This window comes from Tupaia chinensis, unplaced genomic scaffold, assembly GCF_000334495.1.
Source record: "Tupaia chinensis unplaced genomic scaffold, TupChi_1.0 Scaffold000197_1, whole genome shotgun sequence".
NCBI lineage: Eukaryota > Metazoa > Chordata > Mammalia > Scandentia > Tupaiidae > Tupaia > Tupaia belangeri.
The window spans coordinates 7,737,103-7,748,896 of record NW_006159672.1 but is presented as its reverse complement, the minus strand read 5'-3'; the positions used below and the strand labels follow the sequence as shown (position 1 = coordinate 7,748,896).

At 38.8% G+C, this 11,794-nt stretch overlaps 1 protein-coding gene across 1 annotated transcript in view; it reads right to left on the bottom strand.

The window, feature by feature from the left end:
- Positions 1–8,236: 8,236 nt before the first annotated feature.
- LOC102491686 (olfactory receptor 13A1) overlaps positions 8,237–11,794 on the bottom strand; it is a 10,950-nt gene continuing 7,392 nt past the window's right edge. Inside the window, exon 3 of the mRNA XM_006147012.2 lies at positions 8,237–8,555. Coding sequence (XP_006147074.2) covers positions 8,237–8,555 — 319 coding nt within the window. The remainder of the gene's footprint in view (positions 8,556–11,794) is intronic.

Here is an 11,794-nt window from a genome sequence, read left to right as displayed (position 1 = left end):
CCTCTTCTCCTGAGCTGGTGGGTCAGTAGTCTATTCTCTCAGTGGATTTCAGGCTGCACCAGAGTAGGGAATAATAGCAAAGAAAGGCACAGGTCCAGCTTCAGTCCAGGCCCTGACCTCCCAGCACACACATATACCCAGTTCCCAGGCCTGCTCCCCTATCCCTACCCAACTTTCACATCTGTCCCATGATTCATCTTTTACCATCCAGACCTCCTTGGTCAGAACGAGGTCCAGCTCAGGCCAAATAGTAGGGAGGTCAATCAATATAGGGGTGAACAGGGCTAGCCCCATTTTTCTTCTCACGACCAGACAGCCTCAGAGAGTGGTAGGCGGGATGATCCCAGAACGCACCCTTGATGTCCAAAATAGGCTACGGGTAATCTGAAAACAAAGCGTTAACACTATGCATACATCTTAAGGAAGGATTGTCTTTTCCCCTGTGTAATGAACAAAGATATTGCTGGCTTGCACAATAAGACCTTAGTTACCTATTTTGTGGCACTGAAGAAGGCCTGGAGAGAACTAAGTGTTGTAGGCTTTATGATCGTTTCTCTAGCTGGTTCATTTAGTAACCCTCTTAACCCTTTGCCCCCATCCATATAAGAGTTGAGGAGCCCACAGACCCTTCAGAGGGCCCCACAGATCTATCCCTGAAGAACTGAGAGGTGCTGAGCTTGCAGGTCAGGAGCTTTCACTGCCAAGGGCTCCCTGTCTGTGGGTTCTCACTGGTCTCACTCAACACCAATACCACACACACCACTGCTCAGAAATCCACTTATACCTACAATTAGCCAGCAAAGTTCCCAAGGGCACTCTCTGGCTATAGCATCTAAGCTCCTGAATCTCTCCATCCCTGAGTACCCTATCTGCTTGAGGATCTGCAGACTGCAGTGACTCTGTTCATCATAGCTTTGCACCAGGATCATAAGAAACCCTCCTTGCTTCTCTTCTAGATTTTGATCTATAGAGGCCAAACCACAGGGCTCTGGTTTCTCTTTCCTCCTGATCAAGGGGGCAGATAGAGCAGAGAGCAGACCCAAGGGAGGTCCTCAGGCATTTGTAACTTCACACTGAAACCATGAAAGACATGAGCAAAGCCATTTTTGAGTAAACATTTTTTCCACAGTAAACCAGGTCAGAACAAACACAAGTCTGTCTTTTCAGAAACACCGGAAGGAAAAATAGGTAAGTAGACCAAAAGGAAGGGACAACAGACAGAAAGTTACTCACACTGAATTGAAGGGCATGGCCCTGACCTTTCTTAGTTAAAAATGATGTGTCCACACTTCATGTAGCATGGAGAAAAAGTTCGTCTCTTCTTATGCAGTGTTTCCTTTGTTTGCTGTTGACCTTTAACTGGGGTCTGTTCCCTTGGGGTGGACACTCGGGTTTCTGAGAGCTTGGTGTGCCCCAGGAGTGGCCTCTCTGGGAGCAATTACCCACCTGGAGGTAAACAAGGGATCCTGTGTGCATAGTCTCCAAGCTGAGACAATACCTAAGTCCTGATGGATACAGGTGTTATACAACCGATGGGCTTTCATTTTACATAATCTTTTATTTTTTAATGGTCATAGTATTTTTAAGTGTGTTTACTTTTAATCACTGTACATCTTTACAGAATATAAAATGAGCTTCCTCTGTGTGAATATACTGCATATTAGTCCAGTCGAAGTTGTCCCCATACTTCTTATCATTAACAGATAATTTTTCATTTTTGTTCTTATTTAGAACAGTTTTAGGTTTACTCCCACCTAGTTTCTTCTATTATTAACGCCTTACAATAGTATGGACTAGCTTTTATATCAAAGGGAATTCTTTTTTTTCTTTTATTTGTTTTTATTAATACGTTAAATCACTATACATCATTTAGATTGCTAAGAGACTTTACCCAGAACTCTATACACCTCAGTTCAGCCCAGTTGAGACCACCATATACATCCTCGTCAACAGATAAGAAATCTTATCTGTGTCCCACAAGTGTCTTACCTCTCCATTTTCTCCCCAAATTTCTATGCTCTTCCCCTCCCACACTGTCTATCCACTTTGTCTCTAGTGCCCATTGCAATTTTTAATACTTTTATGCTCTCCAGTCTTACATTACCTACCATAGAGTGAGGACAGTTGGTATATGTTAAGTGGAGACATATAATATCTCTCTTTCATAGCCTGACTTGCTTCACTCAGCAACAAATCTTCCATATTCGTCCATGTTCTCTCAAATTCCAGGGCCTTGTTGATTTTTATGGCTCAATAGTCAAGGGGAATTCTTGATCCATTATTATCAACTAAAGGGCATGGTTTATTCATATTTCCTTACTGTCTGTCTGCATTATATTCAAGTGTCTCCTTAGTGCCTTCTTGATTGTGGAAGTTTCTCAGACTTCCCTTGCTTTTGATGATCTTGATGATCTTGGTTTGGGGGAATATTGGTCTAATATCTTATAGAATTCCACTTGATTAAAACTTGTTGATTTTTTCCTCTCATTATTAAAGTTATGGGTTTGAGAGAAGACCACAATGAACTGTGCCATTTTCATCACATCATACCAGGGGTACCTACTGTTGACATGGTTTATTACAATTTATGTTGACCTTAAGAAAACATACTTTTCATCGGTTTTTAAGTGTCCATCCAAGTGCTAAGCATCCCACAGTATCCATAAAGACATTTTCCTGACCTTGGTAAGGCCAAGGGTCAGCTAGCAGGCTTGGTCCCAGCCCCAACCCCATGCCATACGAGGCCTGGTGGTGAATGATGAGGCATAGTGAACTAATCGTAGCTACCTCATTTCCCTCTATGCCCAAAAGGTCCACAACTGACAGGTAAAGCATCTATTGTTGGTTGTAGCTCATGTCCATAAAAATAACTGAGAAGATAATATATAAAAGGAAAATTACCAATTTATCTTAGTGATCTATGGCAGAAAATAAGAAATATATTAGAAACGTGTCATTGCAAAAGAACTGAAGAAAGGACCATTGCTAATTTAAAGTGGTTCTTAACTTCACAAAAGAAATAACCACTGGGCGCCTTCATTTTCCAGATCTCCTAACATCTTTCAATTCAATCAATCAGTATACATTTTTAATTTCTGAACAATAATGACCTACTTCACATGACAGTAAATGTAATAAAGTTTTAGTGACTGAAGACTTGAACAAGTCCTCTGATTTATTCAGATGAGATACAATCTTTAGCTATACCTGATTTTCCTAATTTAACACGCTATTTTTCCTAAAGGGATTATGTTGGCTTATAGAGATAATTTGTCATCAAAGATCTCTGCAACACTGATTTAAGATGATCTCATGGTCAACAAGTATCTATAATTTGTAGCATATAGGCCTAATAGCTGAGCTAAGTGGGTAGTAAGAATCTGGTGGGCACCTGCCACAGCTGTGGAATTAATTAGCACTTTGAGGACTGTCAAAGCTTTGCAATATTCTCTTCTATGGGTATTTTAAGTGTCAGGGAAGACCACCAGAAAGACTCAACAGGATGCTGATTCATCCAACAACTGTCAATAAAGTACACCTTGTGAGGGGACCCTGTTTTCAGACTGTGGGAAACAAGATAAGCAAATGAACTTCTCTGGTCCATGGGGCAGTTAAATACATGATGAAAATAAGAAACTAAAATGTTCTCTTGGGAGGGCATCTGTGAGTTCAGAAAATGAAGGTACATCTCTTCCTGCAGAAAGCACCATAAACAAGGGTGGATTTGGGGGACAGTGGCACTTGGACAACTTGGAGCAATGACTGATATTGGAGATCTAGCAGGAAGCACATCAAAGCCTGAGGAGAAAGTGCAGGCTACGTTTGGAGTTAGGAGAAGATACCCTAAGTGGGTCATGTGGATGGGAAGACTTGAGTTGATGGGGAAGTCACATCAGTGGAGACCACTGAGAGCCCAAAGACAGAGGTGACACAGGCTAGAGAAGGAAACAGTAGGAGACAGTGGGGAGTTGGCCCCATCGCTGCTCTCTCACAGCAGACAGTAACTAAGCTCCCATATCAGCAGGTGTAACAGAGCAGAATATAGGAGGCTTCAGCTCTTGGAGATTGGAAGGTACTCAATGGCCTGAATCACCTGTCTCTATATCAGAAGTAAATGCAGGCAGGACCAGCAGTTAGCATAATGGCTATGTCACAGGATTCCCATGTGGTTGACCACGGTTTGAGTCCCAGACCCGGTGGCTTAAAAACCTCATGCTGGGCGTGTGTGTGTGCGTGCCCAACATCCCGAGAGGAGAATGGAGGAGAAGGGATTGTGGCGTGGCCATCCCCTCTGGGGGGGGGGTGATTTCTCATTCTGTCTCTCTGTCTCTCTCTGTTCTGGCAAGGGCACACGCCCTATGGCAAAAACCTCTCCAAAAAAAAAAAAAGAAGAAGTAAATGCAGGGCTGTTTCCCACCTTCCTCCCAGACCAGGCGTTCTGGGCTAAGTGAGGAAGAGACTTGGAGGAAAACTATGAAAGGGCACCATGACAGCAGCCCTGAACCCACCCATGGACATACAGATGGACACCAACAGATAGGATAAGGCAAGGCCATATCTTTGCCCATAAAACAAACTCCAACATATTTAAAAGGGTTGAAATCATGCAAAGTATATTCCCTGACCACAATGGAATAAAATTGGAAAGAAGTTTGGGGAACTCACAAATAAGTGGAAATTAAATCACACACTCCAAAATAACAATGAGTTAAAAAAAAAAAAAGTGCAAGGAAAATGAGGAAATTTTAAGAAAATAACAAAAAAGGGTAACACAGCATACCAAAACTTACGAGAGGCAACTAAGCAGTGTTCAAATGGAAATTGATAACTATCAATGCCAAAGTTGAAAAGAGAAGTTAAAAAATAATGCTCTACTTTAATGCACTAAAAAAAGAGAAGTAAACTAAACCTAAAAGAAACATAAAGAAGGAAATAATAAAAGTAATAGCAAAATTTATTGAGTGTTGGCGGGGATGTGGTGAAAGGGCAACTCTCTTACACTGCTGGTGTGAATGTAAATTAATCCAGCCACTGTGAAGAACAATTTAGAGATTCCTCAAAAATCTACAAATAGAACTACCATATGATCCAGCAATCCCACACCTTGATCTCTATCCAAAAGACAAAAGAATTCTTCATCAGAAAAGTGCTTGCACATCAATGTTTATTGCTGCACTATTCACAATTGCTAAGACATGGCACCAACCCAAATGCCCATGAACAGATGAATGGATTGAAAAACTTTGGCACATATACACTATGGAACACTATTCAGCCATAAAGAACAACAAAACCCTGGTTTTTGACAGAAAGTGGAAGAATATGGAAGATTTAGTGCTGAGTGAAGCAAGCCAGGCTATGAAGGAGAGACATTGTATGTCTGCACTTAATATATACCGAGTGTCTGCCCTCTATGACTGAAAATAATTGACCAAAGGATAAACAAACACAATAAATGGGTGTAAATACCAGATATAATGTGTGTGGAAGAGTAGGGCCTGAAGAAGGACTTTTAGAAGAAAAATACGAAGGCAAAGCATTAATGAGACAGAGGAATGTGGTATTATCTGGTGAAGATATTTTATAGTTTAATCAACTGGACTAGGGAGAAATGTTCATATGTTGAAATATTCACTTCATACGCTAAAAAAGGTAATTGAATGTATAAAAAAAAAGAAATAAAAAAAAACTATTGAGCCAGAGAATAGAAAATCACTAGAGAAAGTTAACAAAAACAAAACCTGGTTCTTCAAAAAGATCAACAAATTTACAAACCTTTAGCTAAATTGACCAAGAAAAGAAAAAAAAGAGTAGTTTTCAAATCACCAAAATCAGAAAGAGGGAACATTACTACCAACTTTACATAAATACAAAGTATCCTTACAAAGGAATACTGTGAATATTTGCATGCCAATAAATTAGACAACTTAGATGAAGAGGACAAATTCCTAGAAAAATATACAAAATTCCACAATGGATTTTTTTGAAAAATTATTTTATTTTACTTTATTCATTACTATTATCATTATTATTTTCCAGTTTGATCAGAGAGAGACAGAGAGAGAGAGAGAGGAAGTGAGAAAGCAAGCCACCAGGTCCGAGATTTGAACTGTGGTCAGCCATGTGGGAGTCCAGCGCCTTTAACCACCATGCCACTTGCCAGCCCCCACAATGGATTTTTAAGACACATAACAAGTAAAGAGATTGATTTTGTAATAAAAGCAAAAACAGCAGCAACAACAGACCGGACACAATGAAATACCCAAGCCATGGATTTACTGGTTAATTCTTTCAAACAGTAGCGAAAAATTAATAAAAACTCTTCTTTCAAAATAGAAAGGAAAGAAAGGATAACAGGTTTCAGTTCATTCTTTAAAACTGGTATTCCCCTAATAAAGATATCACAAGAGAAAGCTATAGATCAATATCTCTTAATTGTAAACCAGTTTCAACAGCAAATAAATAGGGTTATATACCATAACCAAATAAGATTTGTTCTTGAAATCCAGGTTTGTTTAACATTCTAATGTCAATGTAATGCTCCACATCAATAGAATAAAAAACAAGAACCATCTCAATAGATGGATAAGATCCAGACACCATTCAAGCAACCAGCATTGCCAGACACCAGACTACCTGTGACTGCAGCCCCTAATGGCTGGGACCCATGGCTCATCATCCTTCCCACCCCTCACTTGCCTTGCAATCTCAGGTTTGTGTCTTTGTACTTTAAGATGAACTTGTGCCCCTCCCCACCCCATCAAGAGACCGTTCAGGCTAGCATTGTTGCTGGACACCAGACTGCCTGTGGATGCAGACCCTAATGGCCAGGACCACGGCTCCGTGGCTCATCTCACCAACTGCCACTCACCTTGGAACTCTCAGAACTTTGTGTTTTGAAAAGCGCATGGCACGTTGTATTTTCTTTGCTCCTGAGGTGACGCTTATTAGTGCAGTTGGAGGCTCACCACTTTTTAGATATAGAAAGAATTTTGGTTCTCCCAGGATCTGTGACAACAGTGCAGAATACTGTTGAGCAACAGGGAGAAAGACCAGAAGAGAGATTGCTAATTTTCTACTCCTGCACACCTTTGAACACTCAAAGGTACCTTGAATAAGTTAGTAAGAAACGTATAGGTCACCAGATGACTAGGAACAATCACAGAAGCACAAGAAATATGAGCAACCAACAAAATGTCTCTCCGCCAAAGGAAAATGTCAATCCCACATCACCCACAGACAACACAATGGATGTCGTGGACATGTTGGATAAGCAATTCAGAATATTTGTAGTGACCGAACTACTAACTGAGATACAAGAGAAAAGAGACAATGAGCTCTAGGAGATAAGAAAGTCCTTTCATGATTTGAAAAAATAAAAACACCTTAAAAAAGAATCAGATGGAACTGTTAGGGATAAAGAATGTGATACAGGAAACAAAAACCTCCCTCAAAAGTACTAAAAGTAGATCAGATCACACAGAAGATCGAATCTCAAATGCAGAAGACAAAACATTTGACCTAGAAAAAAAGTCTCAAGATTGAGAAAACCACCAAGAAAAATGATGATAATATATGAGGAATACTGGATACCATCAAGCAATCCAACATTGGATAATTATTACCTCAGAAGAGGAAGAAAATAATAAGAGCATTGATAATCTATCCCATGAAAACCTGGAAGAAAACTTTTCAAACCTAGAAAGGCACTCAAATATCCAGACTCAAGAAATACATAAGACCCCAGATAGAATCAACCCAAGAAGGTCCTCTCCAAGGCACATCATAGCCAGATTGGCAAAGACGACTGACAAAGACAAGATACTAAAGTTGGCAAGAGGGAAAGGTCAAGTTACTTACAAAGGTCACACCATCAGACTAACATCGGACCTCTCATCAGAAATGATGCAGGCAAGAAAAGATTGGGGCAATATAGTCAAAGTGTTGAATGAAAAACAATTTCAACCAAGAGTACTATACCTGGCAAGATTATCTTTCTTTTTTTTATTTTTTGGGGGGGGGGGACTTTACTATATTTAATAAAGTTTCAATGTGTATTGTTATGTCCGATACAGTTAATATCCAGTGGACCGAGGTCGGCCTCACATGTTTGTCTGTTTCTTCTTCTGCAGGTTGTACACAAGGGAAGGGGGCTTCTTGGGTTTAAAGGCCACGCTTCCCCTGATGCGCTCTCCTTTGACGTTAACAATGTGCAGCAAGAGCGGAGGCGGGACTGTCAGCACCGTTCCCTGAGGTGTGTGGCCTCGCCCCGCAGTCTGTCCTTGAAACGAGGTGTCACCGCAACCCAACTTGCTGAGGAAAATTTGATGCCGGCCACGGCTTCATAGTCCCCAAGGCCTTCTTTTAGCTTAATGTCTTCAGCAACCAGAGGGGGAAATTCTGCCATTCGCTCTTCTCCACCTATTGGAACCTGGAGTATCGTGTGTCCTGCGTGCTTTTGATACACATCATCCTCCCTGTCCAAGGAGGTAACGTGCACGGGGAGCGCGCTGTAAACCAAGCCAACTGATCTCCCTGGAGGAAATCTATAGGGCCTATAGCACCCAAAAACAGGACCATCCCTGGCTTAAGCACAAAAGTTCTTGGAACAATGGAATGTGTTGGCAAAACAATATTCACTTTTTTTTCTGTTAGAAGACTTAAAATATAGTTTTCTTTTGTAATTCTGGGGTGTCATAAAACCAGTGGGCATCTTTCACAAGATTATCTTTTATATGGGAAGAAAAGATAGAAAACATTCTTAAATAAACAAAACCTGAAAGAGTTTACCAACTCCAGACCAGCTCTCCAAGAGGTTCTGTAGGGAGTTCTATACCCGGAAAACTAAAAAATCAGGTGGACAGTTATAAGAGAACAACAACAACAAACAAACAAACAAACAAAAAAACAATAAAATGTCTCACTTAATGATGTGAACAGGTCTGGAAATATCGATAATAACGTTGAACGTTTATGGATTAAATTTTCCAATTAAGAGACACAGACTGGCTGAATAAATAGTAAAACAGAAACCCTCTATCTGTTGCCTACAAGAAATGTACCTCATGGATAAAGACATACATAAACTAAAAGTGAAGGGCTGGAAAAAGATATTCCATGCAAGTGGAAATCAAAAAAGGACTGGTATTGCAATATTGATTTCAGACAAAATAGGCTTCAAGACTAAGACTTTAAGAAGAGACAAAGAATAGCATTATATAATAGTAAACAGGTTAATTTAGCAAGAAGACGTAACACTTATTAATATGTATGTACCCAACACAGAAGCATCTAAATATGTGAAGGAAAGACCGCTGGAGCTAAAGGGAGAGATAGGAAACAACAATATAATTTGGGGGGATGTCAACACCTCATTATCTCCTTTAGACAGATCTGCTAGATCGAAAATAAGCAGAGAGATACAGGACCTAAATTATACTATCAAATGGGATTGATAGATATTGGTATAACTTTCCACCGTGAGTCCACAACATATACCTTTTTCTCACCCAGGCATGGAAGCTTTTCAAAGATTGACCATATGTTAGGACACAAATCAAGCCTTTACAGATTCAAAGGCATACAAACTGTATCCAGCATCTTCTCTGACCATGAAGGAATTAAACTCAATGTTAATTTCAAGAAACACCCTCAAAAATACACAAACTCATGGAAATTGAACAACCTACTTCTGAATGACTTCTTAATTACTGAAGAAATTATGTCTGAAATCAAAAAATTTATGGAAGCGAATGATAATGAGTACACAAGTTTCCATAATCTATGGGACATGACAAAAGCAGTCATAAAAGAAAAATCCATAGCAATTAGTGCACATAAGAAAAAGATGGAAAGGTGGCAAGTAGATAACCGCACATCATGCCTCAGGGAATTAGAGAAAAAAATGCCAGGCAAAAAGAAATAATAAAGATTTGATCAGAAATAAATAAAATAAAAAACAAATGAACCATTCAGAAAATAAATTAAAGCAAAAGCTGGTTCTTTGAAAAGATTAACAAGATCGGCACATTGTTAGCTAGACTAGTAAAGAAGAAGAAAGAAAGAAACCAGATAAATCAAATACATGATAAAACAAGGAACATTACAATAGACATAACAGAAATAAAAAATTTCATTAGAAGATACTATGAGTGACTATTTGCCAACAAACAAGAGAACAAGGAGTAGATGGACAAATTCCTGGATACATATAATCTACCAAAATTGAATAAGGAGGACATAGAAAACCTGAATAGAACCATAACACTCCATGAGATTTAATCAGTAATAAATAATCTCCCGACAAAGAAAAGCCCAGGTCCAGATGGCTTCACTTCTGAATTCTACAAAACATTTAAGGAAGAGTTCATCGCTGTCCTACTCAAACTATTTCTAAAGATTCAAAAAAAAAAAAAAAAAGAAACCTTCCAAATTCATTTTATGAAACTTCAATCATCCTCATTCCCAAAACAGATAAGGACATGACAAAAAATGAAAACTAGAGATCAATATCACTGATGAATATAGATGCAAAAATTCTCAAGAAGATATTAACAGAAAGAAAGATAAAAACCATATGATCATTTCAATTGATGCAGAGAAAGCATTTGACAAAATATGAGATCCTTTCAAGATTAAGATTCTCAGTAAGATTAGTATAGACAGATCATTTCTCAACACAATAAAAGCTACATATGAAAAAGCCTATAGCTAATATTATACTGAATGGGGAAAAGCTAAAAGCTTTTCAAGTCAAAACTGTTACTAGACAAGGCTGACCCCTTTCTCCACTGTTCTTTTTTTTTTTCTTTTTTCTTTTTTTCTCCACTATTCTTAATATAGTGCTGGAAGTCTTAGCTAATGCAGTCAAAAAGAGAAAAATACAAACGGTATTCAAATAGGCAAAGAAAGTTAAAAATATCTTTATTCACAGATAACATGATGGTGTATTTAGAAAACCCAAAGGTTTCCATGAGAAAACTTCTCGAAGTAATAAATTAATACAATAAAGTGGCAGGATACAAAATCAACATCCAGAAATCTATAGCATTTCTATATATGAACAACAAGTTGAACAAAGTAGAGCTGAAGAAAGGAATCCCTTTAACTGTAGACAAAAAAAAAATGCATAAGATACCTAGGGGTAAACCTAACTAAGGAATTCAAGCGTCTTTACAAAGAAAACTATGAAAACCTTTCAAAAGATATTGAAAAAGATATACAAAAGTGGAAGGACATCCCATGTTCCTGGATTGAAAGAATTAACATAATCAAATTGGCAATTCTACCCAAATTAATCTACATATTTAACGCAATTCCAATTAGAATACCAAAGATATTCTTTACAGATCTAGAGAAAAAACAATCATAGAATTTGTCTGTAATCATGTAAGACCTCGTATCACCAAAGCAATCCTGTGGAAGAAGAGTGGAGTGGGTGGCACAGAACTCCCTAAACTCAAGATTTACTCTAAAGTTGTGATGATCAAAATAGCATGGTATTGGCATAAAAACAGACAGGTAGACCAATGGAATAGAATAGAGCCCCCAGAAATAAACCCCAAAGCGTTCAGTCAACAGAGTTTTGAAAAAGGATATCAGTCAATCCATTGGGAAAAGGAAAACCTCTTTAGTAACTAGTGGTGGAAAAACTTGGTATTGAGACCAGTAGTTAGAGTAATGGCTGTGTCACTGGACTCCCATGTAGTCGACCATGGTTCAAGTCCCAGACCCAGTAGCATAAATTCATGCCAGGCATGTGTATGTGTGTGTGTGTGTGTGTGTGTGTGTGTGT